The 27,764-nt window shown below is 45.8% G+C and overlaps 1 protein-coding gene across 2 annotated transcripts; it reads left to right on the top strand.

Moving 5' to 3' along the window:
• LOC115197281 (mucin-2) lies at window positions 1–27,764 on the top strand. 2 transcript variants are annotated; one of them, XM_029758668.1, is made up of 13 exons: window positions 1–300; window positions 14,942–19,738; window positions 19,939–20,181; window positions 20,312–20,418; window positions 20,513–20,571; window positions 20,819–20,964; window positions 21,335–21,472; window positions 24,974–25,016; window positions 25,233–25,270; window positions 25,395–25,482; window positions 26,214–26,418; window positions 26,835–26,867; window positions 27,432–27,764. In XM_029758668.1, exons 1-13 carry the CDS (start codon window positions 249–251, stop codon window positions 27,561–27,563), a joined length of 6,081 nt encoding a protein of 2,026 aa, XP_029614528.1. In that variant the 5' UTR covers window positions 1–248; the 3' UTR covers window positions 27,564–27,764. The 2 variants fall into 2 exon arrangements, with proteins under 2 accessions (XP_029614528.1, XP_029614536.1); XM_029758676.1 differs by lacking the exon at window positions 26,835–26,867.

The following is a 27,764-nucleotide window of genomic DNA, read 5'->3' as shown; positions in this document are numbered from 1 at the left end:
GAGCGGACACTCAGGACTGTCAGTGACCGAGCTTGTTGGAGGGAGGCAGCAGAGCCCGCCCCATGAGGAGGGACTAAGCATTTAATACGGCTGAGACCTCTAAACGGGCTCAAAGAGAGACCCACCTGTGTCAGACACGGACAAACGAAGAGAGTTAGTTATTGCGTCTCCAGTAGGACCGTTACTTCACCGCTGTTCTTGTTGCTCTTGATTATCTGAACTCGGACGAAACGTTACACAGAGTGAATATGATATTATTTTCTCATCAGCTTTTCATCCTCCTATGGATTGTTGTCACAGGTAAGCTTCATTTAAATGTTTTATAGGATAATAATGTCTTGTTGTTGAAACGCTCTTGTACGCATGGATCATTCTGTGGAATATTGTTCCAAATACACTTCTCAAAGCAGGTGCCATTTCGTGTAGGATATACATGGAAAATCCTGAGTTCTGTAGGGTATTTAAATCAATCTCTGAACGTTAACCATTTTTGCCTATCCATTGCAATAGGCTATGTTTATATTTTTGTTCCCATAAGTTTGCAATGTCACTAGAATAACGAGGTAATAACATTAAAGCTGCCAGGTGGATAGCAATGCAGTGTATAGACTCAAACTATATTTCCCATCACTAGCCTACCCTAGAGTCAAGTAAGTTACATTTTCAAATACACTACATTACCGGAAAGTATGTGGACACCTGCTCGTCGAACATCTCATTCCAAAATCATGGGCATTAATATGGAGTTGGTCCCCCCTTTGCTGCTATAACAGCCGCCACTCTTTAGGGAAGGCTTTCCACTAGATGTTGGAACATTGCTGCAGGGACTTGCTTCCATTCAGCCACAAGAGCATTAGTGAGGTCGGGCACTGATGTTGGGTGACTAGGCCTGACTCCCAGTCCCAACCCAAAGGTATTCGAAGGGGTGGAGGTCAGGGCTCTGTGCAGGCCAGTCAAGTTATTCCACACCGATCTCGACAAACCATTCCTGTATGGACCTCGCGTTGTCCACGGGGGCATTGTCATGCTGAAACAGGAAAGGGCCATCCCCAAACTGTTGCCACAAAGTTGGAAGCACAGAATCGTCTAGAATGTCATTGTATCCTGTAGCGTTAAGATTTCCCTAAACTGGAACTAAGGGGCCTAGCCCGAACCATGAAAAACAGCCCCAGACCATTATTCCTCTTCCACCAAACTTTAGGTTAGCACTATGCATTGGGACAGGAAGCATTCTCCTTGCATCCTCCAAACCCCGATTCGTCCAACGGAATGCCAGATGGGAACGTGTGATTCATCACTCCAGAGAACGCGTTTCCACTGAGTCCAATAGCGGTGAGTTTTACACCACATCAGCCGACAATTGGCATTGTGCATTGTGATCTTAGGCTTGTGTGCGGCTGCTTGGCCATGGAAACCCATTTCATGAAGCTCCCGACGAACAGTTTTTGTGCTGACGTTGCTTCCAGAGACAGTTTGGAACTCGCTAGTGAGTGTTGCAACCGAGGACAGACAATTGTTACGCGCTACGCACTTCAGCACTCAGCGGTCCCATTCTGTGAGCTTGTGTGGCCTAACACTTCGCGGCTGAGCCGTTGTTGCTCCTAGACGTTTCCACTTCACAATAAAAGTACTTAGAGTTGACCGGGCCACCTTTAGCAGGGCAGAAATTTGACGAACCTACTTGTTGGAAAGGTGGCATCCAATGACAGTGCCACGTTGGAAGTCCCTGAGCTCTTCAGTAAGACCATTCTAATGCAAATGTTTGTCTAAGGAGATTGCATGTCTGTGTACTCAATTTTATACACCTGTCAGCAATGGGTGTGGCTGAAATAGCCGAATCAACTAATTTGAAGGGGTGTCCACATACTTTTGTATATATAGTGTAAGTGTTTTATTGAATCCATTATTATGTAAGGTAGGAAACCATTACTTAAGAAGGCTCTGATAGATATCTTTTCATATATACAGTACTAATACTTAAAAACTAGTGGCTATCTTGGACTCTTAGCAGGAGATTCCCCCAAAATCTCCAAATAGAGGCTAAGACTTACTGAAGACTGAGTCATTGGTTCTAATGCTCTCTGAATGGGTGTGAGTCAGGGATGGGGGATATAGTCAAAATTCCCTGCGACACACATCTTAACCATTCAGAGAATCTCTCTTCTATACTCTTTCAGCCTGCAGCACTGGTGAAGTTTACTGTGGAATCTTAATGAGCCTATAGGCTCAGCCATGCTGCTGCTTAGCCCTGCTTCCCTATATGGAAGTTGATTCTATTGGTCACAGTCTCTTAATTAGGGCTGCTCTGGGTTTGCTTCATCACGTTGCCAACTATAGCAGGGATGGGCAACTGGCGGCCCGCGTGCCCTCTTTTGTTGGCCCACGGACAAATTATTTTAAAAATGTTTAGGAACTGAGTCGGGATCTCAACTTACTGCTGCGAGTTAAAATAGTAGAATACACAAAGTGCAATTTCGAAATTTGGTTGTGCATCAGCCGGTTTTCTCCTATGTTATGTTTGTCACTGACAATCACTCAAATAGCCAATGTCAGCTAAAATTTTTTAGATTGGTAAGTTAGTCTAGCATCCAGCTATCTAAACTTTTAGTATCATGGTCGAATTACCAACCAGGGGGCCCCCATTGATTTTGTTAGTCACTCTCATTCAGATATCATATTAAAAGACATCAAACATTTCTCTCCACCCTATTGGAAAATGTGTACAATTGCAGGAAATAAGCTGTAAAACTGTAAAAAAAAATTTGCTGTCCCTTTGCAAAATGAGTCCAATTGCATGAAATGAGTTATACATTACGAAATCTTCTCTGCGCCCCATGGTAAAACCGCTTAGGGCCCCCAAAAGGCTAGGACCTCATGATGAATTCTGATTTTTTGTGGCCCTCACCTTCATCAAAGTTGCCTATCCCTGCCCTATAGGGAAGGCCATATTTAAGGTCAAAGGTTACCATCAGAGGCCTGAGAGGAGCCACTGTCATGTGGCTCGGTCCTTGTTGGTCCCCTGGTCCCTGCAGGCTGTTTTTATAGTTCAATCACTTGTCATGTGTTTAAGGACTCTGTAACTCAGGGAGAGAGCTAGTCTCTGAACTGAAGGAGGCTTGTACAAGAAGCATGACTGAGTGTGTGTGTGTGTGTGTGCGGCATGCAGGCAGCAGTAAAAAGAAACAGATGAAGGACCTCCTGAGGGTCGATCACCTCTTCCCCTGAGTCTGGCGCCATGGACGCCATCGTCCAGCGTGTGTGTGTGCCCCCGATAAGAAACCTCTCAAAGAGGGGGGAAAAAAAGAGCATGTTCAGTGTCTCTTCTCCTCCCCTTCTTAACCCTGTCTCTTTCCTCTCTGACCACATACATTATTCATGTCAGCAGCTTCATAGTTTGGTGGTTAGTCATGATATTATATGTGCAGAGCATGCAGGGTCTTTACAGGAGGTAATGGATGGGGTGGACAGAGCGAGGACACACACACACACACACACACACACACACACACACACACACACACACACACACACACACACACACACACACACACACACACACACACATACACATACACACACACATTCATCAGTCCTCCCTTTTAAGTGTGATGAAGCCCAGATATCAACGAGTGATCACTATGCCGAGGTCAGAGTAAAGGTGTACGGTGAGTGTGACATGGGTTTGTTAGTGTCTCTCTCTCTGTGTCAAAGTGCAAACTGATCCTAGGCCAGTTCCAGAAAGTTGAATCACCATCGGGTTGTAAATCATCATTTAAAGTACCGTATTACATCATTGTCCAACAATGCCATTTTCAGTGGAGACTGTCTGAGACCTCTCCTTTCTCCTCACTATACCGCTCAGACTTTACCCATGATCTCTCTCTCTCTCTCTTGCTCCCTGCCCTCCCCTTTTCATAGACACTCTTGCTTCTTCTTCTTTTTTCTTTCATCTTGTCTTTCATCTTGTCACCTCTCTCCCTTCCTCTTTCCTCCCTCTCGCTGAGTTAGATTAGGGCTGCTCTCCGGGGCTGTAAATCTCACTCTGTAATTGGAAAGCATGGGCCGGCCGAGCTTTAATAGGATATGATATGTGCTCAGAGCAGAGGCCCAGTGAGAGAGGCGCGCTAGCTGCTCTAGGGAACCATATGTTACCTACAGATAGTCAAGGCTGGACGAGCCCTCTGGGCTGATATAGGGTATAGGGAGGGGGACGTAGACACACACAACCCACCTCCCCTTAAGTCTTACAACTAGGGCAAGGCACGGGTCAAGCTGAAGGTAGAGAGGTCCCTGAGAGAGAGAGACCAAGGGGGAAAAGCATGTAAATAAATCAACTGAGGTAACGATGAAGAAAAAGACAAGAGAATAAACAAGGACTGCAACTTAAACCTTCTGATCTTTCCCTAATATAGAAAGTAGTACTGTGCTCTGTGTGTCCTTCCGTGCCACCCATAGTGATGAGTCCTGCTGTGGTGCCCGGTGTTGACAAATACAAGACAAGACCCTCTAGCTGTGTTACTGCCTTTCTTCTGTCAGTGTGTGTGTCTTTGTGTCTGTGAGTGATGTGTGTGTGTGTGTGTGTGTGTGTGTGTGTGTGTGTGTGTGTGTGTGTGTGTGTGTGTGTGTGTGTGTGTGTGTGTGTGTGTGTGTGTGTGTGTGTGTGTGTGTGTGTGTGTGTGTGTGTGTGTGTGTGTGTGTGTGTGTGTGTGTGTGTGTGTGTGTGTGTGTGTGTGTGTGTGTGGGCCCTACCCCAGACAGGCGAGGCACAGGAAGAGTACGAGCTGGAGACCAGATGAGTTCCTCTCTGCTTTGTATGCATACGTGAACCAGACCAAGCCTAGGGGGAAGGGACACTTTGACGTCAATATGTGCATAGCTCAATTATTGCTGATTATTATTCATCTATTTATATGTTTAATGAGCATGGAGAATGGGAATGGAGTGTGACTTTATTTATAGATTTCAATTTGATCTCTGAATAATTGTACTCAATGATTACTCATTGATTACTACATAGCTATTCCTATATAACTACTGCTGTACATAGCTTGGTCCTACTTATATATTGTCCGTACTGTCTATACACACCACATATTTGATATGATATGATTTATTTAAGTGTCATACACCTACCGGTGCCCAGCCCACATAGGCTTCCAAGACACTGCAAAACAAAATAACATTTGACAGATTATATGCATACAGTAATCATGGCCGGTACAGCCACCATCTAGCCAAACAGGACATTTCTACTTCTCCTCCAGGCATTGTGTGACAAATTAAAAAATGTCAAACACGCCCTGTCTGAAACAAAATTCAAGCATCTGCTCGTCCCGTAACCCGTGTATATCCCAGATTCTGACATTGCTCGTTCTGATATTTCTTAATCTCTTGTTTCTTCTTTTTTAGGGGGGGGGTTAAGCAATAACGCCAGAGGAGGTGTGGTATATAGCCAATATACCACGGCTAAGGGCTGTTCATAGACACGACGCATCGCGGAGAGCCTGGACACAGCCCTTTGCCGTGTTATATTGGCCATATATCACAAACCCCCAAGGTGCCTTACTGCAATTATAAACTGGTTACCAATGTAATCAGAGCAGTAAAAATAAATGTTTTGTCATACCCGTGGTATACGGTCTGATATACCGCTGCTGTCAGCCAATCAGCATTCAGGGTTTTAACCACCCAGTTTATAATTCTGTATTAGTATTGTACTGTTAGACATTTACTGCACTGTTGGACCTAGAAACAAAAGCATTTAGCTGCACCTGCTTTAGCATCTGTTAATCTGTGTACGCGACAAATTAACTTTGATTTGAGAACAGCGTGGAAACCTGTTGATTCCATAGATGTAATCTCACAGACAAATAATACAAGACCTTTAGAGAAAGGGCATACCTAGTCAGTTGTACAACTGAATTCATTCAACTGAAATGTGTCTTCCGCATTTAACCCAAACCCTCTGAATCAGAGAGGTGCGGGGGGCTGCCTTAATCGACATCCACGTCTTTGGCACCCGGGGAACAGTGGGTTAACTGCCTTGCTCAGGGGCAGAACGACAGATTTTTACCTTGTCAGCTCGGGTTCGGATTCAATCCTTCAACCTTTCGGTTACTGGCCCAGCGCTCCTACCCGCCAGGCTACCTGCCTTACCCAGTTATGACAATGCACATGGCTATTGTCGTGTTGATTTGAGTGTAAGATGCGGTATACATCGTCACAAGCAACTTTCCCATGAGCAACTATGCACAGTAGACTTCATCATCATGATAGTGGATAAATGTAGTGCGATAGGACCATTCTCATTCCTTCCATTGACCATGGACATGTTCAGCTTGATTAGACTAATTAGGAATCTGTCCCCCAAGCAGCATTTATTACTATGTGAGGAATCTTTGTCACAGAGACAGTGCAGCGGCATCAGCAACCTTAATAATAGTGCATGGTATTTATATAGCGCTTTTCAAGGACCCAAAGTTGCTTTACAAACGCCAGACTAAGCAGAAGGACGAAGAAACATGACGGTTCAATTGAAGGTTTATATCCCCATATCCGAGAGAAGAGGTTTCAGAAAGGACTATTATCTTGATCAGGCACCTTTTCAATGAGAGAGAGAGAGAGGGGTGGGGGGGGGGAGGAGGGAGTGATTGAAAGAGAATAGCAGACACAGGGATATGGCAGTGGTTGGTCGGTAAGAGGTGAAAATGAAAGCTCCTCCTCATTTCCATGACATAGGGTCACCCCTGGTGAACTGGCGTCAGCTGCCCAGCTTTGATGTGGCAGCCGTGGTAACAGAGAAATGGACAGGGCCCCAAGGGCAGATAGACTCCCTACTCCAGGGGAAGCTGAAGGAAATTGACCTGCTTGCTGCTACTGTTTGTTTGTGTGTGTGTGTGTGTGCGTGCGTGCGTGCGTGCGATGTAAGAAGGGGAACATTCCCTACAGAGCCCCTACAAGCATTGCTCCACCAGTTCATAAAGCAGTATGTTAGAAATGTCCACCTCATTAGCCGGCTCTGAGGAATGTACCTGGAACTTCTAATTAGCGTGGACTGAAGTCCTACATTACTAGTCCTATGCCATGTACATGTTGTTATTTACATGTTATGTACTGAGATGTTATACATGCTATTACACCCCCTATTGTTTAAGAGTGTTTGATGTGTCATTTGTGAGCACTACTAGTAACTGTTATTCCTATTAGTATAGAATTTGTAAACGGTGAACAGCATGGACAGACAGACGAGACTACAGTAATCAACTCTGATGGGACGTCACATTACTGTGATTCCGCTAATTAGAAAATCCTTCCGTTATCAGTCTCTGTGGGGTCAGTCACTAACCTGATGGCCCATATTTCTTTCCCTCTTTGTCTCTCTTTCATTCTTTCTTTCTCCATTTTTCTGTGAGCATTCCGTAATCAGGTCTGTGTTTCTCACAGTGCTGGTAGATGTGATAAAAACTATTTCAGGAATGCGTTTCGTTAATCCCCCAACCGTAAACTGGGCATGTTTCCGTGGCAACTCCAAGTGACTGAAAGTGTGTACTGGATGCAGGAACCGTCATGACTCAACGTGATCAAGACAAAGGAGATGATTGTGGACTACAGGAAAAAGAGGACCAAGCACACCCCCATTCTCATCGATGGGGCTGTAGTGGAACTGGTTGAGAGCTTCAAGTTCCTTGGCTTCCACATCACCAGCAAACTAAAATGGTCCAAGCACACTAAGAAAGTTGTGAAGAGGGCACGACAAAGCCTATTCCCCCTCAGGAGACTGAAAAGATTTGGCATGGGTCCTCAGATCCTCAAAAGGCTCTACAGCTGCACCATCAAGAGCATCCTGACTGGTTGCATCACTGCCTGGTATGGCAACTGCCTGGTACATCACTGGGGACAAGCTTCCTGCCATCCAGGACCTCTACATCAGGCGGTGTCAGAGGAAGGCCCTAAAAATGGTCAAAAACTCCAGCCACCCTATTCATGGGTGTTCTCAATTTGGGACACATATTGGCTAAGAAGTACATTACAGAGTAGTGTCTGTGGGGGTTGGGGTTGGGGGGGCAACAGGTAGCAAGGTAATTGTTTATCTGGCAGTAGGTTGAGTTCATAAAGGGGCACTTCACAAGAGTACCATTGTGCCACATGAAAAGAAAGCCTGTGAAGTGTGGCGCTGGGTGACAGACGAGCGTCATCGGCGTGTAGTCTCTCTCTCTCTCTCTCTCTCTCTCTCTCTCTCTCTCTCTCTCTCTCTCTCTCTCTCTCTCTGTCCCTCTTTCTCTCTCTTCTCTCTCCCCCACTCCCTCTCCCCCTTCTCTCTGTCTCTCTGTCTCTTTGTCTCTCTCCCTCAGTGGTTTGTAGTGTGGCCATCAGAACTTTGACAGCTGGTAACGGATGTCTCCTGGCAACGGACACACTCCCACATTGCTCAGCCTCCTCTCGACGCTGTTCCCTTTTCTTCCTGTGTGGGAAGGGGAGGGTGGGGGTGTGGCAGGGTTACTGACTGTGACCATGTTTAGTTCATTCTGTTTGTGAGTCTGTCGGTGTTTAGTTCACTGTGGGTGTGACGCGCAGTACGACCCTGGGTGTGACACTGTATGACACTAATGTATACACTGTCGCAGTGACTTGATGTGAATCTGGTCCAACCCAAACTGAACCATTTTCTCTATGTTATAAGTCAAGTTTTATTTGCAGTGCATTTCACATGTCTCAATACACTTTACAAAAATATTAGCTCTTCCTGAGTGTGTGGTCGCCTATGGTGAAGTCCTCTAGGTGTCCTTTGACCCCTGTGTGGTCTGATTTAACCCCATCATCTCATTGTGTCTGCCTGAGATTATCTGGCTGTCACACTAGGTTAATACCTAAAAGAGGGCTTCTGACTGTCCTGCAATATACCTTATACATAATATACACTATACTGTACTGCACCCTACCTGTACAGTGTCTCTTCTGGTTTGATATGCTTTATTCAATACAACATTACCAGTAGTTCCTGGTAATAAGTTAGTGAAGATAAAGTTTCAAAGGAGTGGTAGTTGGACAACGTGCCGGTCCTGATGTTTAAGAATGTAAAAAAATAAAAGAACGTGGAACTTTAAACGAAATAGCAGGCCGGCGAGGCTGGTGGGAGGAGCAATAGGAGGATGGGCTCATTGTAATGGCTGGAATGGAATGAATGGAACGGAGTCTAACACGTGGTTTCCATATGTTTGATGTATTTGATACCGTTCCATTTATTCCATTCCAGCTATTACAATGCGCCGTCCTCCTATAGCTCCTACCACCAGCCTCCTCTGACAGCAGTGCTATTTGAAACCAAACACAAACCTTCCCCTGCGAGTTGTTTAATTCCTCACCAGTTTAGTTTTATGTTGCTCATGAAACAGGGAAACATCAGCCCACCTCCCAACAACATTCATCAATGATGCAGTTGTTAATGTGTATATATTAACTTTTTTATTATAATTGTTATTGTTTTTTATTTCACTTGGTCCCCTCAATGGCCATGCTGCTCCCCCTGTGGTCGTTCCACTCCACCCCCTTAACAGTCGTAACTCTGCCTCCACACCAATGGACAAGTATTTATTCATCACTGCCACAGCTGTCATTACATTTACATTTACATTTACGTCATTTAGCAGACGCTCTTATCCAGAGCGACTTACAAATTGGTGCATTCACCTTATGATATCCAGTGGAACAACCACTTTACAATAGTACATCTATATATTTTGGGGTGGGGGGGTGTGGGGGGGGGGGGGGGTTAGAAGGATTACTTAATCCTATCCCAGGTATTCCTTAAAGAGGTGGGGTTTCAGGTGTCTCCAGAAGGTGGTGATTGACTCCGCTGTCCTGGCGTCGTGAGGGAGCTTGTTCCACCATTGGGGTGCCGGAGCAGCGAACAGTTTTGACTGGGCTGAGCGGGAACTGTGCTTCCGCAGAGGTAGGGGGGCCAGCAGGCCAGAGGTGGATGAACGCAGTGCCCTTGTTTGGGTATAGGGCCTGATCAGAGCCTGATCAGAGCCTGAAGGTATGGAGGTGCCGTTCCCCTCACAGCTCCGTAGGCAAGCACCATGGTCTTGTAGCAGATGCGAGCTTCAACTGGAAGCCAGTGGAGTGTGCGGCGGAGCGGGGTGACGTGAGAGAACTTGGGAAGGTTGAACACCAGACGGGCTGCGGCATTCTGGATGAGTTGTAGGGGTTTAATGGCACAGGCAAGGAGCCCCGCCAACAGCGAGTTGCAGTAATCCAGACGGGAGATGACAAGTGCCTGGATTAGGACCTGCGCCGCTTCCTGTGTAAGGCAGGGTCATACTCTGCGAATGTTGTAGAGCATGTACCTACAAGATCGGGTCACCGCCTTGATGTTAGCGGAGAACGACAGGGTGTTGTCCAGGGTCACGCCAAGGCTCTTAGCACTCTGGGAGGAGGACACAATGGAGTTGTCAACCGTGATGGCGAGATCATGGAATGGGCAGTCCTTCCCCGGGAGGAAGAGCAGCTCCGTCTTGCCAAGGTTCAGCTTGAGCTGGTGATCCGTCATCCACACTGATATGTCTGCCAGACATGCAGAGATGCGATTCGCCACCTGGTTATCAGAAGGGGGAAAGGACAAGATTAATTGTGTGTCGTCTGCGTAGCAATGATAGGAGAGACCATGTGAGGATATGACAGAGCCAAGTGACTTGGTGTATAGCGAGAATAGGAGAGGGCCTAGAACTGAGCCTTGGGGGACACCAGTGGTGAGAGCACGTGGTGCGGAGACGGATTCTCGCCACGCCACCTGGTAGGAGTAACCTGTCAGGTAGGACGCATTCTAAGAGTGAGCCGCGCCGGAGATGCCCAACTCGGAGAGGGTGGAGAGGAGGATCTGATGGTTCACAGTATCAAAGGCAGCAGATAGGTCTAGAAGGATGAGAGCAGAGGAGAGAGAGTTAGCTTTAGCAGTGCGTTGAGCCTCCGTGACATTATGTATATGATGCTATTTCTATTGTGTTTTTTCATTGCCATTTTCATTATTTTATTTCACTTAGTCCTGTATGTTGGAGCTCTAAGCCTAAGATTTTCACTGAACCCTGCAATCACACCAGCAAGCATGTACATGTGACTATTACTGTGAGCACTCTGAATCTGAATCAGCCGTGGTGGAAGTATTGTACTCAGGGACACAATCCTCAGATGACTCTGTAAGACACAGTATAGCCTCGGTGTGCGTGTTTGATGAAAACCTGTGTGTGTGTGTGGGGGGGGGTGCACATGTGCGTGAGTGTGTGTCAGGCGTGATATTCTTGCCTGGGGAATTGTGCCTTAGTTCCGGAACTTCCTCCTTAGTCCAGTGACAGATAGGCAGGGGGTATTTTATGACGCCGTCAAGGCTCCCCAGTAGCTATATTTACTCATGTTCATGTTGACCTGTCTGGGAAGTGATCTTCAGTTTTCCAATATGGCCACACTCTCATGATATACCCACATCATGCACAAAATGTGTTTTGGAATATAGCAGAATGATTCCATCCATAGAGAACCAACTCCGTGATCCAAGCCAGTCTGTCTAATGTGGATCGAAATGACACGTCGGTGATTGTTTTCAAGAGAGGTTCAACTTTTCCAGGACAGAAGCATTTGAATGAGGGGGGGGGGAGTATGGAAAGGTCATCACAAACACGCACGCACAACCGCAAACACACACCATCGTGGCAGTTTTGTCAATGTTGCGGTGCTGAGAGAGAAGTGATCAGATATCTCTGTCATTACTTTAACTTACCAATTTACCCTCTGTTTCCACTCTGTTGCCTTGGATATCATGGTGTCCGTTGTATGGCTGTTTGCATGGCAGCAGTATTGGGGATGTGGCTAGATTTACTATTGGTGTTTTTAGAAAGTATTGTATAGTGCGTAGTAGTCTGTTGATTTTACATCCAGTATCATTTTGATATCGGTTTGTTGTTGATTTGACATCCAGTCTATTCTCAATTGTTCTCAACTGTTCTCAGCTGTTATCAATAGTTCTCAACTGTTGTCAATAGTTCTCAACTGTTTTCAATAGTTCTCAACTGTTCTCAGCTGTTTTCAATAGTTCTCAACTGTTCTCAATAGTTATCAACTGTTCTCAATAGTTATCAACTGTTCTCAATAGTTATCAACTGTTCTCAATAGTTATCAACGGTTCTCACCTATTCTCACCTCTCACAACAGATTTGTATAGCTCATGACTTAGAGCAAGGGTTCTTAAACTTTTTCAGCCTGGGTCCCAAATTAGAAATTCAGTGTTCAGTCATTTCAAATTTTGCCATGGGGCGTAGAGAAAATGTCACGGTTTTAAAGCAAGTTTTCTGCAATTCTACAAATCATGCCATGGGGCGGAGAGGACATTTAGCAATTTTATAAAACATTTCATGCAATTCTGCTCATTTTACAATGGGTCAGAGAGAAAAACCTTTCAGTTTTACAGCTAATTTCCTGCAATTAGACCGCTTTGGGTCGCAACCCCTACTTTAAGAAAGGCTGACTTAGAGGGTGCAAAATCAAGTGGCGTTTAACCGACACCTCAGAGCTACCAATGGGCCTGACCGAGGAAAAGGTCTGTGTGTTGGATGGAGAATAGCAGGAAGTAGTGGGCTAAGTGCCTACTGTGTGTAGATGCTAAATTAGGCTTTGACTTCCCAGTAGTTGTGTTGTGGGGCAGGGCCTGCTTTCTGTCACCACCATCTGCTTTAACACCCATTTACACATTACATTACTGTAAATGTTTGCGCTTGACATTGATGCATCTTAGATAGGTAGTCAATTCCAGCCATTGTTCCAGCCTTGTCCAGGATCACACTGGATGATCTATGCTAGGCCTGCTTTTTGTTCAGGTTGCCAGGGAGATTTCTTATGTTTGGAATCTGTATGGTTGTTTTCCAATACAATGGACCATAGATTAGGTTGCCAGGTTTTAGTTAGCAACCACATTGCTAGGTTTCATTATTGTGTATTTTATCAGGTTTCTGCTAAGACGCTGGTCTGAACACAACACATTCTCTCAGGCATGTCTGCATCGCCAAGGCCCACTGGCAAATCTATGCGAAGGAATCTAACCAAGGGGCAGAATGTTTTAATTTGCTAACCAAGAGATTAAAGTGTACTGTGACACACTGTGGTGATACACCCAGAATGTACAGTATTCAGGGGAAAGACTCTTACTCATAGCTATGTCACCATATCATCATATGAAGATAGCGGGATGGGCATAACTGCCAGGAATGTCATTATAGGAACATACTGTTGACTTCTTGTGTCTTGCACTGTGAATAAAATGGGATAATTAAATATTGTGTTTTCTCATTAGTCTTTGTTGGGTTTCATCCCTGGTGATGCAACTAAGAACCTTGGGGCTATCTTCTTCCATTCTTAATCTACATGAGTTACTAACAGATTGATACAGTAGTGTAAACTACGTCTGTCTTTTGCCGCATTGGTCACACACTGGTCTAGTTTCGGGAGCTGCTTTCTGGTTTCGGTCACCTCGCCTTGTTATCGTCATAACCAATAAAATGTGATCATAAAAGCCTTTCCCTCAGTCCACCATCCATCCTATCAGATAGCTCTGTATTTATTTAATCCACTCCCTCATACCAGTGTGTGTGTGTGTGTGTGTGTGTGTGTGTGTGTGTGCTGGGGGGGGGGGAGTCTATGTGGATACAAGTGTGTTCTCTATCTCAAATACGGATGGCCATTCCGTTTGGCCTTGACAGGTGTGTGTGTGCTCTTTGGTAATTTTTCATCTGTAAATGGGTTTTGGTTACCAAGCTACAGAGCCATTAGGTCACACGATGCAATGTAAACTTTGGCGTGTACCTGGAAAATAATTGAATCACACACCGAATCAGATATTAGTCTTGGTTTCCCCCCCACTTCCTCCTGCATCTCTGCTGCCTGGTAAGGTAGGAACAACACAGGGTTTGTATAAGGCGTTAGGCAACCACTGCATCCCAAATGGCACCCTATATTGACCAGAGCCAAAAGTATTGCACTATGTAGGGAATAGGGTGCCATTTGGAATGGGCCCCTGTTGTACGTGTGTTCCCTCTCTACTCTAGCTGGAGGAGAAAATAGAAAAGGAGGTTGAATGTATTCAGCCAACGCATACAGATGAGGTCCCAGCTCCGCGGCTCTGGGTAAGCAGGCCGAGGCAGTATTCTATCAAAGGCCTCCTGCTGGGTGTGCTGCCCCTCAAGCTGCTGTGAAAATGCCTGTGTTCTCCTCCAAACAGAAAGAGACCAGAGCAGATTGGGTTTAACAGCGCAGTGGACAGGCGTCACCACAACACGCTAAGATAAATAAGACGCTGAGTCCTCTTTGAAGAGACTGGTAATAAACGTGGCTAGACACAACACTGACCTATTACGTGATGCAGTCAGTGGCATTTGAGGTACGTCAGTAAGGGGATGTGTACTTGTGTGTTTTGTCACGCTTATGACGGGATGCACCTTTGTACGTCTTTGTGACACAACTGGAATGGTGAGCTCAGGTAAAGCTTAAGCAAATGCCACGATGAATTTTCATCACTGAGCTCAAACACTGAACACTTTTGGTGTTTAGATTCCAGTTCTTTTGCAGATAGCCCAAGTGGTATTGGAACGCATGCTGTAAACCAGGGCTATTCCATTTATTTTCTGGAGGGCCCAAACACTTCAGATTTTTTTGTTTCTACCTGGTAGTTAAATTCACTCATCAGTCTCAGATCTAAGTCATCCCTGATTATAGGGGGGACAGGAACACCAGAAGAGTAACTGCCCAAGGTTTCAGACTTCTGGTTGAGACCACAGTCTTTGACTCCTTAAACTTTGACCTTAACATAACAGGTCTGTTTCAGTATTGCAGGTTTTGGGTGTTTTGCAGAGTGTGTATGGGGCACATGAAGCTCAGCTTATGACTTACTGTATGTTTGTAGTGTTATCTTTTTCTTTAGGGGCAGAGTCCAACATCCCGGCTCCTGGCACACATGGCAGTCCTGGGCCCACAGATACATCCATGACCCCAGTCTCCACTGAACCCAGCTCCACCACCACAGACAGAGCCACCATCACCACCCAGGACCCCTCAACTGTCCTCCCTAGCACTGATGGCACCTCACCCACAACAGCAGCCATCTCTAAAACTGAAGAGGTCTCTACTACAACAGACCTGACCTCAACTTCTGATACGACAGAGTCTACGAGAACAGTCGGCACCACTGCGACAGAAACAAGAACTATCTCGTCGATCAGCACAACAGAGATTACTTCCTCCCACAAGACCACAGCGGACACTGTCACTTCCCCTGAGTCGACGGAAAAAGACAGTCCGTCAACAGACAGTGGCATGACAACACCCACCACCACACCTGCCCTTAGCAGAGGTGTCTCTCCGTCTACCACGGAACATACCGAAACCTCCTCTGTCACCACTGAGACAGGCCGTACCTCAACTGATGTCCCCACAGAGTCAAACACAACTCCAGACGTTACCCCAACCAGCAGTACCAAAGAGGCAGGCACACATGAAACAACAGCCATCAATACAGATACCACAGATACAGGTACCAAAGAGGCAGGTACACATGAAACAACAGCCATCAATACAGATACCACAGATACAGGTACCAAAGAGGCAGGTACACATGAAACAACAGCTATCAATACAGATACCACAGATACAGGTACCAAAGAGGCAGGTACACATAAAACAACAGCCATCAATACAGCTACCACAGATACAGGTACCAAAGAGGCAGGTACACATGAAACAACAGCCATCAATACAGATACCACAGATACAGGTACCAAAGAGGCAGGTACACATGAAACAACAGCTATCAATACAGATACCACAGATACAGGTACCAAAGAGGCAGGTACACATGAAACAACAGCCATCAATACAGCTACCACAGATACAGGTACCAAAGAGGCAGGCACACATGAAACAACAGCAATCAATACAGATACCACAGATACAGGTACCAAAGAGGCAGGCACACATGAAACAACAGCCATCAATACAGATACCACAGATACAGGTACCAAAGAGGCAGGCACACATGAAACAACAGCCATCAATACAGATACCACAGATACAGGTACCAAAGAGGCAGGTACACATGAAACAACAGCTATCAATACAGATACCACAGATACAGGTACCAAAGAGCCAGGCACACATGAAACAACAGCCATCAATACAGATACCACAGATACAGGTACCAAAGAGGCAGGCACACATGAAACAACAGCCATCAATACAGATACCACAGATACAGGTACCAAAGAGGCAGGCACACATGAAACAACAGCTATCAATACAGATACCACAGATACAGGTACCAAAGAGGCAGGCACACATGAAACAACAGCCATCAATACAGATACCACAGATATAGGTACCAAAGAGGCAGGCACACATGAAACAACAGCTATCAATACAGCTACCACAGATACAGGTACCAAAGAGGCAGGTACACATGAAACAACAGCCATCAATACAGATACCACAGATACAGGTACCAAAGAGCCAGGCACACATGAAACAACAGCTATCAATACAGATACCACAGATACAGGTACCAAAGAGCCAGGCACACATGAAACAACAGCCATCAATACAGATACCACAGATACAGGTACCAAAGAGGCAGGCACACATGAAACAACAGCCATCAATACAGATACCACAGATACAGTTACCAAAGAGGCAGGTACACATGAAACAACAGCCATCAATACAGCTACCACAGATACAGGTACCAAAGAGGCAGGCACACATGAAACAACAGCCATCAATACAGCTACCACAGATACAGGTACCAAAGAGGCAGGTACACATGAAACAACAGCTATCAATACAGCTACCACAGATACAGGTACCAAAGAGGCAGGTACACATGAAACAACAGCTATCAATACAGATACCACAGATACAGGTACCAAAGAGGCAGGCACACATGAAACAACAGCCATCAACACAGATACCACAGATACAGGTACCAAAGAGGCAGGTACACATGAAACAACAGCCATCAATACAGATACCACAGATACAGGTACCAAAGAGCCAGGCACACATGAAACAACAGCCATCAATACAGATACCACAGATACAGGTACCAAAGAGCCAGGCACACATGAAACAACAGCTATCAATACAGATACCACAGATACAGGTACCAAAGAGCCAGGCACACATGAAACAACAGCCATCAATACAGATACCACAGATACAGGTACCAAAGAGGCAGGCACACATGAAACAACAGCCATCAATACAGATACCACAGATACAGTTACCAAAGAGGCAGGTACACATGAAACAACAGCCATCAATACAGCTACCACAGATACAGGTACCAAAGAGGCAGGCACACATGAAACAACAGCCATCAATACAGCTACCACAGATACAGGTACCAAAGAGGCAGGTACACATGAAACAACAGCTATCAATACAGCTACCACAGATACAGGTACCAAAGAGGCAGGTACACATGAAACAACAGCTATCAATACAGATACCACAGATACAGGTACCAAAGAGGCAGGTACACATGAAACAACAGCCATCAATACAGCTACCACAGATACAGGTACCAAAGAGGCAGGCACACATGAAACAACAGCCATCAACACAGATACCACAGATACAGGTACCAAAGAGGCAGGTACACATGAAACAACAGCCATCAATACAGCTACCACATATACAGGTACCAAAGAGGCAGGCACACATGAAACAACAGCCATCAACACAGATACCACAGATACAGGTACCAAAGAGGCAGGTACACATGAAACAACAGCCATCAATACAGCTACCACAGATACAGGTACCAAAGAGGCAGGCACACATGAAACAACAGCCATCAATACAGCTACCACAGATACAGGTACCAAAGAGGCAGGTACACATGAAACAACAGCCATCAATAGAGATACCACAGATACCGGTACCAAAGAGGCAGGTACACATGAAACAACAGCCATCAATACAGCTACCACAGATACAGGTACCAAAGAGGCAGGCACACATGAAACAACAGCCATCAATACAGCTACCACAGATACAGGTACCAAAGAGGCAGGCACACATGAAACAACAGCTATCAATACAGCTACCACAGATACAGGTACCAAAGAGCCAGGCACACATGAAACAACAGCCATCAATACAGCTACCACAGATACAGGTACCAAAGAGGCAGGTACACATGAAACAACAGCCATCAATACAGCTACCACAGATACAGGTACCAAAGAGGCAGGTACACATGAAACAACAGCCATCAATACAGCTACCACAGATACAGGTACCAAAGAGGCAGGCACACATGAAACAACAGCTATCAATACAGCTACCACAGATACAGGTACCAAAGAGCCAGGCACACATGAAACAACAGCTATCAATACAGCTACCACAGATACAGGTACCAAAGAGGCAGGCACACATGAAACAACAGCCATCAATACAGCTACCACAGATACAGGTACCAAAGAGGCAGGCACACATGAAACAACAGCTATCAATACAGCTACCACAGATACAGGTACCAAAGAGCCAGGCACACATGAAACAACAGCCATCAATACAGCTACCACAGATACAGGTACCAAAGAGGCAGGTACACATGAAACAACAGCCATCAATACAGCTACCACAGATACAGGTACCAAAGAGGCAGGTACACATGAAACAACAGCCATCAATACAGCTACCACAGATACAGGTACCAAAGAGGCAGGCACACATGAAACAACAGCTATCAATACAGCTACCACAGATACAGGTACCAAAGAGCCAGGCACACATGAAACAACAGCTATCAATACAGCTACCACAGATACAGGTACCAAAGAGGCAGGCACACATGAAACAACAGCCATCAATACAGCTACCACAGATACAGGTACCAAAGAGGCAGGCACACATGAAACAACAGCTATCAATACAGCTACCACAGATACAGGTACCAAAGAGCCTGGCACACATGAAACAACAGCCATCAATACAGCTACCACAGATACAGGTACCAAAGAGGCAGGTACACATGAAACAACAGCCATCAATACAGCTACCACAGATACAGGTACCAAAGAGGCAGGCACACATGAAACAACAGCTATCAATACAGCTACCACAGATACAGGTACCAAAGAGCCAGGCACACATGAAACAACAGCTATCAATACAGCTACCACAGATACAGGTACCAAAGAGCCAGGCACACATGAAACAACAGCTATCAATACAGGTACCAAAGAACCAGGCACACGTGAAACAATAGCTATCAATACAGCTACCACAGATACAGGTACCAAAGACAGTGAGACCACAGGTACAGGGATCACAAAGTCCACTATCCTACCAATGGGTCAGTCCACTCTCCCAGTAACTGAGGCTAGTACCCTGTCTTCAACACCCCTCGCAGCCACTACAAGGGGCCCTGAGTCCTCTCTCCCAGTGACCGATGGCTCCACGTCCTCATCCCCCACCGCTACCATTACAGGGAGCCCTCATACAGACAAAACCACTGGAACAGAGGGGACTACCAATTCTACAAGCACAGCTGGCACTGCAGCTTCGCCCCCCACCTCCAGCTCTTCCTCCAGTCCACCCTCTCCAGGCTCAACCCAAACCCCAGGCAGCAGCACTGCTGCCCCCGTAGACACCTCCACCACCACCCCTACCCCCTCACCCACCATCACACCTACAGGAGGTATGCTTTGAAATGGAATTGTACGTGTCATATGTTGTAAACATGATTGGATCTGTGTTATGTCTGAAGGAGGACTAAATATAATGCCGCAAACTGATTAAAAACAAAGATATTATCTTCATTGTGAGATGTTAATCAATGTTGAAACTTACTTTCTAATTTGATCTTTGTTATGTCTTCTTTCCTTTTTTTTACCACAGAAACCCCTGGGCAACCAACTAGCAAAACTAGTGAGAGCCCACTTCCTCCTTTCCACACCTCGACCTCCCCTACCGGTGGAAGCACCACCCGGCCAGAATCAGCCATCACTGCTGCCACCTCCCTGCCTCCACCCATCTCCATAGTGTGTCCCTCCACTCCCTGTCCGTATGATAGCATCTGTCTCAATGGCACCTGCCAGTGTATGTCTGGGACCTTCCTCTTAGAGGGCCAGTGTGTACAAGGTTAGTGCTTGTTGTTGGTGTTATAATGAAGACAACGATGGTGATGATGCTGAAGATTATAAGGGTGTTGGGGATAAATGGTGATGACGATGACTCCTTTTTTGACTCCTTTTTTCCCCTTCATTTTCAGCCCAAGTGTTCTCTGGAGACCTGCATCTCAACCAGACGTTTCAGGCTGAAATGAGCAACCGGTCATCAGTGATATTTCAGCAAACAGCAGCCAGGATCTCAGAGGCAGTAGGTCCTTGAGTCACAAAGCCCAGTAGTTACAGTGTATTCTCCTCTCAGAGCGACGGAGTGGGACAATAATCCTCTCTTATCTTATTTTTAGCTGAGAAGAGCCTTGGAAAACGAGTCTGGATACACCCAAACTGATGTTGTGCTGCTTAGGTAGGATTCTACGCTACATTGTCGAGAATGGTTGTTATCCAATGTATAGCCCATCGTGCCAGACATAATTTCAACATCTTTTCCACGTTGGTTCAACGTACTTTCAGTGAGATAACGTGGAAACAACGTTGATTCAACCAGTGTGTGCCCAGTGGGATTTGTTGTGGCGACCAGGACATTGGTTTGACCATGCATTTTATCAGCTGGCTTGTAATGGTGATTATGTATGGTTTTTGTGACCCTACAGGCAAGGCAGTGTGATAGCGACCGTGAACAACGTGTTTAAACTAGGTTCCAGTGCCACCCAGACTTCGACCAATGCCGCTATATATAAAGCCATACAAGACTGTAAGATGACCTGTGGGACTATACTGGAAAGAGCTGCTTTTACCGGTGGGTACTGTGCATTACTGCTTCCCCCTGTGTAGAAGGAGTGACCAGCAGGGAGATTCTTACTACCTGAGAGCTTGAACCATACTTTCTATTAATGAAAATAATTGATAGATACGTACTTTATTATACCAGAGGAGATTGTGCTTCTACACCTGCATTGCTTGCTGTTTGGGGTTTTAAGCTGGGTTTCTGTACAGCACTTTGTGACATCAGCTGATGTAAGAAGGGCTTTATAAATACATTTGATTGATTGATTGATAGACAAAAAATACTGACATTCTCGTACTTTGTAGCCATGAAAAGTCCCATAAAGCATGAAGTACCATCGCATAGTGTCGCTATCCTGACTGTGTCCATATCCTTTTCCCAGCCACTGACCTATGTGATCAGACCCCCCAACCATGTGATGTCCGCTCTACTACGTGCGAGTACAAAGAAGATGGAGTGACCAGATGCTCCTGTAAGGCTGGCTATATCAACAGCTTCTACTCAAACCAAAGCTGCACAGGTGAGTACAAACCTTTCTCCAATGGTTCTATGCTCATTGAAAGGTAATTCAAGATAGGACTCGGTGATTATATGTATTATTAGTCTTTGTGGTTGTGTGTACTGAGTGCATTGAAATGTTACACAAGACACGAGATAACAGCTTAGCTACTGTATAATAGAGCTGCTGAATACATTCCATTTGACAGAGAGAAAATATTAAAGGAGATACAAACAGACAGAGACAGACTCAGAGCAAGGTTAAGCGCACTTGGTTTAGCATCAGAGTGAACAAAATGGGAAAGTTAGCATCAAAAGCATGCATTTGCGTTCATTTAAATACTTTTGTGTTTGTGTGTGTGTGTGTGTGTGTGTGTGTGTGTGTGTGTGCGTGTGCGTGTGCGTGTGCGTGTGCGTGTGCGTGTGTGTGTGTGAGAGAGAGAGAAAGATAGAAAGAGTGATTTTATTGTTTATGTCTCTTTTTGTTTATTATCTACTTCACTTGATTTGGCAATGTTAACATATGTCTCCCATGCCAATAAAGCCCTTGAATTGAATTGAATTGAAATGAGAGAGAGAGAGAAAACACAAACAGACCCCACAGAGCCCCAGGACAGCAACACAATTAGACCCAACCAAATCATGAGAAAACAAAAAGATAATTACTTGACACATTGGAAATAATTAATAAAAAAACAGAGCAAACTAGAATGCTATTTGGCCATAAACAAAGAGTACACCATGGCTGAATACCTGACCACTGTGACTGACCCAAACTTAAGGAAAGCTTTGACTATGTACAGACTCAGTGAGCATAGCCTTGCAATTGAGAAAAGGCGGCTCAAGAGAAGACAGGCTATGTGCACGCTGCACACAAAATGAGGTGGAAACTGAGCTGCACTTCCTAACCTCCTGCCAAATGTATGACCATATTAGAGACACATATTTCCTACACATTACACAGATACACAATGAATTCGAAAACAAACCCAATTTTGATCAACTCTCATATCTATTGGGTGAAATACAACAGTGTGCCATCACAGCAGCAAAATTTGTGACCTGTTGCCACAAGAAAAGGGCAACCAGTGAAGAACAAACACCATTGAAAATATACTGCTAAAAAAAATAAAGGGAACACTTAAACAACACAATGTAACTCCAAGTCAATCACACTTCTGTGAAATCAAACTGTCCACTTAGGAAGCAACACTGATTGACAATACATTTCACATGCTGTTGTGCAAATGGAATAGACAACAGGTGGAAATGATAGGCAATAAGCAAGACACCCCCAATAAAGGAGTGGTTCTGCAGGTGGAGACCACAGACCACTTCTCAGTTCCTATGCTTCCTGGCTGATGTTTTGGTCACTTTTGAATGCTGGTGGTGCTTTCACTCTAGTGGTAGCATGACACGGAGTCTACAACCCCCTAAGTGGCTCAGGTAGTGCAGCTCATCCAGGATGGCACATCAATGCGAGCTGTGGCAAGAAGGTTTGCTGTGTCTGTCAGCGTAGTGTCCAGAGCATGGAGGCGCTACCAGGAGACAGGCCAGTACATCAGGAGACGTGGAGGAGGCCGTAGGAGGGCAACAACCCAGCAGCAGGACCGCTACCTCCGCCTTTGTGCAAGGAGGAGCAGGAGGAGCACTGCCAGAGCCCTGCAAAATGACCTCCAGCAGGCCACAAATGTGCATGTGTCTGCTCAAACGGTCAGAAACAGACTCCATGAGGGTGGTATGAGGGCCCGACGTCCACAGGTGGGGGTTGTGCTTACAGCCCAACACCGTGCAGGACGTTCGGCATTTGCCAGAGAACACCAAGATTGGCAAATTCGCCACTGGCGCCCTGTGCTCTTCACAGATGAAAGCAGGTTCACACTGAGCACATGACAGACGTGACAGAGTCTGGAGACGCCGTGGAGAACGTTCTGCTGCCTGCAACATCCTCCAGCATGACCGGTTTGGCGGTGGGTCAGTCATGGTGTGGGGTGGCATTTCTTTGGGGGGCCGCACAGCCCTCCATGTGCTCGCCAGAGGTAGCCTGACTGCCATTTGGTACCGAGATGAGATCCTCAGACCCCTTGTGAGACCGTATGCTGGTGCGGTTGGCCCTGGGTTCCTCCTAATGCAAGACAATGCTAGACCTCATGTGGCTGGAGTGTGTCAGCAGTTCCTGCAAGAGGAAGGCATTGATGCTATGGACTGGCCCGCCCGTTCCCCAGACCTGAATCCAATTGAGCACATCTCGGACATCATGTCTCGCTCCATCCACCAACGCCACGTTGCACCACAGACTGTCCAGGAGTTGGCGGATGCTTTAGTCCAGGTCTGGGAGGAGATCCCTCAGGAGACCATCCACCACCTCATCAGGAGCATGCCCAGGCGTTATAGGGAGGTCATACAGGCACGTGGAGGCCACACACACTACTGAGCCTCATTTTGACTTGTTTTAAGGACATTACATCAAAGTTGGATCAGCCTGTAGTGTGGTGTTCCACTTTAATTTTGAGTGTGACTCCAAATCCAGACTTCCATGGGTTGATAAATTGGATTTCCATTGATTATTTTTGTGTGATTTTGTTGTCAGCACATTTAACTATGTAAAGAAAAAAGTATTTAATAAGATTATTTCTTTCATTCAGATCTAGGATGTGTTGTTTAAGTGTTCCCTTTATTTTTTTGAGCAGTGTACTACCCATATTTATGTTTATTTATTTTCCCTTTTGCACTTTAACTATTTGCACATAATATGACGTTTGTAATGTCTTTACTATTTTGGAACCTTTGTGAGTGTAATGTTTACAGTAAATTTGTATTGTTTATTTCACTTTTGTTTATTATCTAGTTCACTTGCTTTGGCAATGTTAACATATGTTTCCCATGCCAATAAACATTTACATTTACGTCATTTAGCAGACGCTCTTATCCAGAGCGACTTACAGATTGTTTACAGACAGCCCTTAAATTGAAAATTAAAACTGAAATTGAATTGAGAGAGAAAGAGAGAGGGTCAAGTGCTGTGTAGACGTTTCTCCGCTCTGACCCATGGCACTCTCTCTTTAATGTATTCGTCTGCAAAGGGGGTGTTACCCTGGAAACCAGTTGAAGAATCATGGTGGCTATCTGCCGAGCCAGGGGCTGGATTAGTTTTGTCCAGCAGGGAAGTTATGGGTTGGGGAGAACTACTAAACATAGATGACCCTGCTCCCCACAGCCCCATGTTAAACTACACATATTGTGTAGCCTGTTCCTCAAATCTAAAATTGTACGTACTGATGTTACAACATATATCAACTTCTCTAAGAGCACGTGTTTATTATGTTGGTTATTGTTATTCACCTGTTCTCTCCTGTGATAGCGGAGCTACAGTACACAGAGTGGGTGTTAAGATCACAGTGTTCTCATGTTAGTTCCTCTCTGTGAAACTGTGACATCATTGTCTCCATAGAGATCCTATAAATCACATGGTTGTATATGTAATTCTATGGCTGTCTCTCACCTATTTCCTCTTTCTCCATAGCCTGTCCCAGTGGTCAAAGGGCAGAGGGAGACACATGTGTGCCGTGAGTATTTTAATTGAATCTCTTTTTGTTTGGTTGAGACAGGCAGAGTTCCCCTGTTGAGAATGCATTAAAGCATCGTAGATAGCTGCAAGTAACTAGCGCCCCCTTGTGCCCTGACTGTGTAATTGCACCAGGAACTGCTGTCACCTAAAACAATATATTGTAGTCAGATGATATGAAATGTGTATCATGTTTGCTATTATTGTTCTATTCCAGATGCACGTTTGGCTACGCTGGATTCAACTGCGCTGACTGTAAGTTGGACTAAAGTTCCTCTTACTGAACCAAATGGATCCAGAGATGTGATAAAAGTTAGTGTGGTGTTTGTATTTCCTTGTTATCTGAAGTGTGTTCATGTGTGTATCTCTCTCTGTGTAGCGGCTCTGTTGGCAGTGGTAGTCATCGCCTGTGTACTAGGGGGAGTCCTCCTCATCATGCTGCTGGCCCTGCTTGCATACTGCTGCTGGTAAGAATATAACACCCTCCTCTCCCTTCTCTCCTCTCCCCTCCTCTCCTCTCCTCTCCTGTCCCGTCTCTCCTCTCCCTCCTCTCCCTTCTCTCCTGTCTGTCCTCTCCCTTCTCCCCTCTCCGTCCCCTCCTCTCCTCTCCCTTCTCTCCTCTCTGTCCTCTCCCTTCTCTCCCTCCTCTCCTCTCCTATCCCTCCTCTCCTCTCCCTTCTCTCCTTTCCGTCCTTTCCCTTCTCTCCTCTCTGTCCTCTCCCTTCTCCCCTCTCCGTCCTCTCCCTCCTCTCCGTCCTCTCCCCCCTCTCCTCTCCCTTCTCTCCTCTCCTCTACCTTCTCTCCCTCCTCTCCTCTCGGAGGTCCTCTCTCTCCCCCCTCCTCTCGCTTCGCTTCTCTCCTCTCCATTCTCTCCTCTCCATCTTCTCCCTCCTCTCCCTCCTCTCCTCTCCCTTCTCTCCTCTCCTCTACCTTCTCTCCCTCCTCTCCTCTCCTCTCCTCTCCTCTCCTCTCCTCTACCTTCTCTCCTCTCCCTTCCTGCCAAGCCCTAACCTCCATTCACACTGCCCCTCATCAGAGGCCTACCACCCTCCTCTAACCATTACTCTGTCAAGTGTTAGCTGCACCCCTGGCTCTACACCCACCCTACAAAATATTGGCGTCTCACCACAATGTATCATCAAAGAGACTTACCGATAAGGGCTGTGCATTTACATTGTCCTATCTGTGTGTCTCGGAGGTACCGGTCGCAGTCGGTGAAGAAATCTTCAGCAGAGTTCAGCAGCCCGTACCCTGTGGAGGACTTCCGAGGCCCCTGGTCCACCACCCAGGGCATCACCCCGATCCCCCGGGCCAGCACCAACTGGGACTCAACCCCCATGGAGATGACCGAGGGGGGCAGTACACACACCCTGGTTGACATGAAGCCCCACACCAACGGAGCGGTGAGTCACTTGTGATTAAGCCTGTGTTCTTCTGGCCTAATGGATTCTAGACCATATGGAGACCAGATAAACCTCCTGCTTGTACATTGCCCCAAATTGTTATTGTCCTGTCTGCTTTCCTCTCCCTGCTGTTGTCCTCTGGAAACCTAATCCGCTAACTCAAAGATCTTCTCTGTCTTGTGTAAAATATTTTAATATGATTTGAGGTTTTGTCTCCTTAAATGCTGTGTTGCTACTTGTTATTTAACTCCTATATTACCCGGCAAAATCGTACGTAATATTTTATTTGCTTTTTGTGCTATGACTGTAGCTGTCATTGTAGAGAGTGTAGTGTTTGCTAGTGTTGATGTTTGCTAGTTAGTTAGCATGTATGTGCTATCTCCCTTCCTTGCCTGACTCCCGGTGTGTTGCTTTAGGGATTCCACATCCTGCCTAAACGGGGGAAGAAGGTAAGGTTCTAAGTCTAGTAATGCTTTGCTTTCCCTCTCCTTACTAATCAAGCCTATAACCTCTGCTGACGATTTTACTAAACCTATCCTGTCCTTTGAGCTGGTGATGGGAAAGACGGAAACTTCATGAACGCTTGATGGAACAGTCAAGTAGCTTCCACATACCAATATGTGATCCACTTGTTTTAGGAGGAAAATAACTCGTATTGGGTATCAATAGTTCAAAAAATAACTGGGAACACAAACGTTCATGAATGGTCAGTTTTGTCATCTTCATTTCATGTATGTTGCTGTTTGATTTGTGCTTTTGTGTGTGTTATCTGCATGTATCTGTGTGTGTGTCTGCGTGTGTGCATATGTGTGTGTGTGTGTGTGTGTGTGTGTGTGTGTGTGTGTGTGTGTGTGTGTGTGTGTGTGTGTGTGTGTGTGTGTGTGTGTGTGTGTGTGTGTATATATGTGTCTGTGCATATGTGTCTGTGCGTGCGTGCGTGCGTGCGTGCGTGCGTGTGCGTGCGTGCGTGTGTCTAGCGCGATCTCTGACATTCCCGCCTGTCAATGTTTCAGACCGGGTCGTATGACCTGACCTCAGACAGCATGAACACGTTCAAGGGGAAGAACCCGTCTCGCTACTCCTACCTGGTGCAGGGCCACGAGAACCCTTACTTCAAACCTGCAGATGAGAGGAGACCCGTATGAGAAGCTCAGTGACGTCTGGAGACATTGGCCCGTACTCACAACGTGTCTCTGAGCAGAAATGCTGATCTAGGATCGTTTTTGCCTTCTTTGGATCACTATAAATTCCTGGTTCACTTTTGAAACGTTCCGTTCATCCGATCATAGTCTTTATCCTGTTCTGCAATACAAAGAGAGGATTCTGAACAAGATTTGTAAAAAAAA

The sequence above is a fragment of the Salmo trutta genome, chromosome 1, assembly GCF_901001165.1.
Source record: "Salmo trutta chromosome 1, fSalTru1.1, whole genome shotgun sequence".
Classification (NCBI taxonomy): Eukaryota; Metazoa; Chordata; class Actinopteri; order Salmoniformes; family Salmonidae; genus Salmo; species Salmo trutta.
Note: the sequence above shows the minus strand (reverse complement) of the source record. Positions and strands in the feature narration are given on the sequence as shown.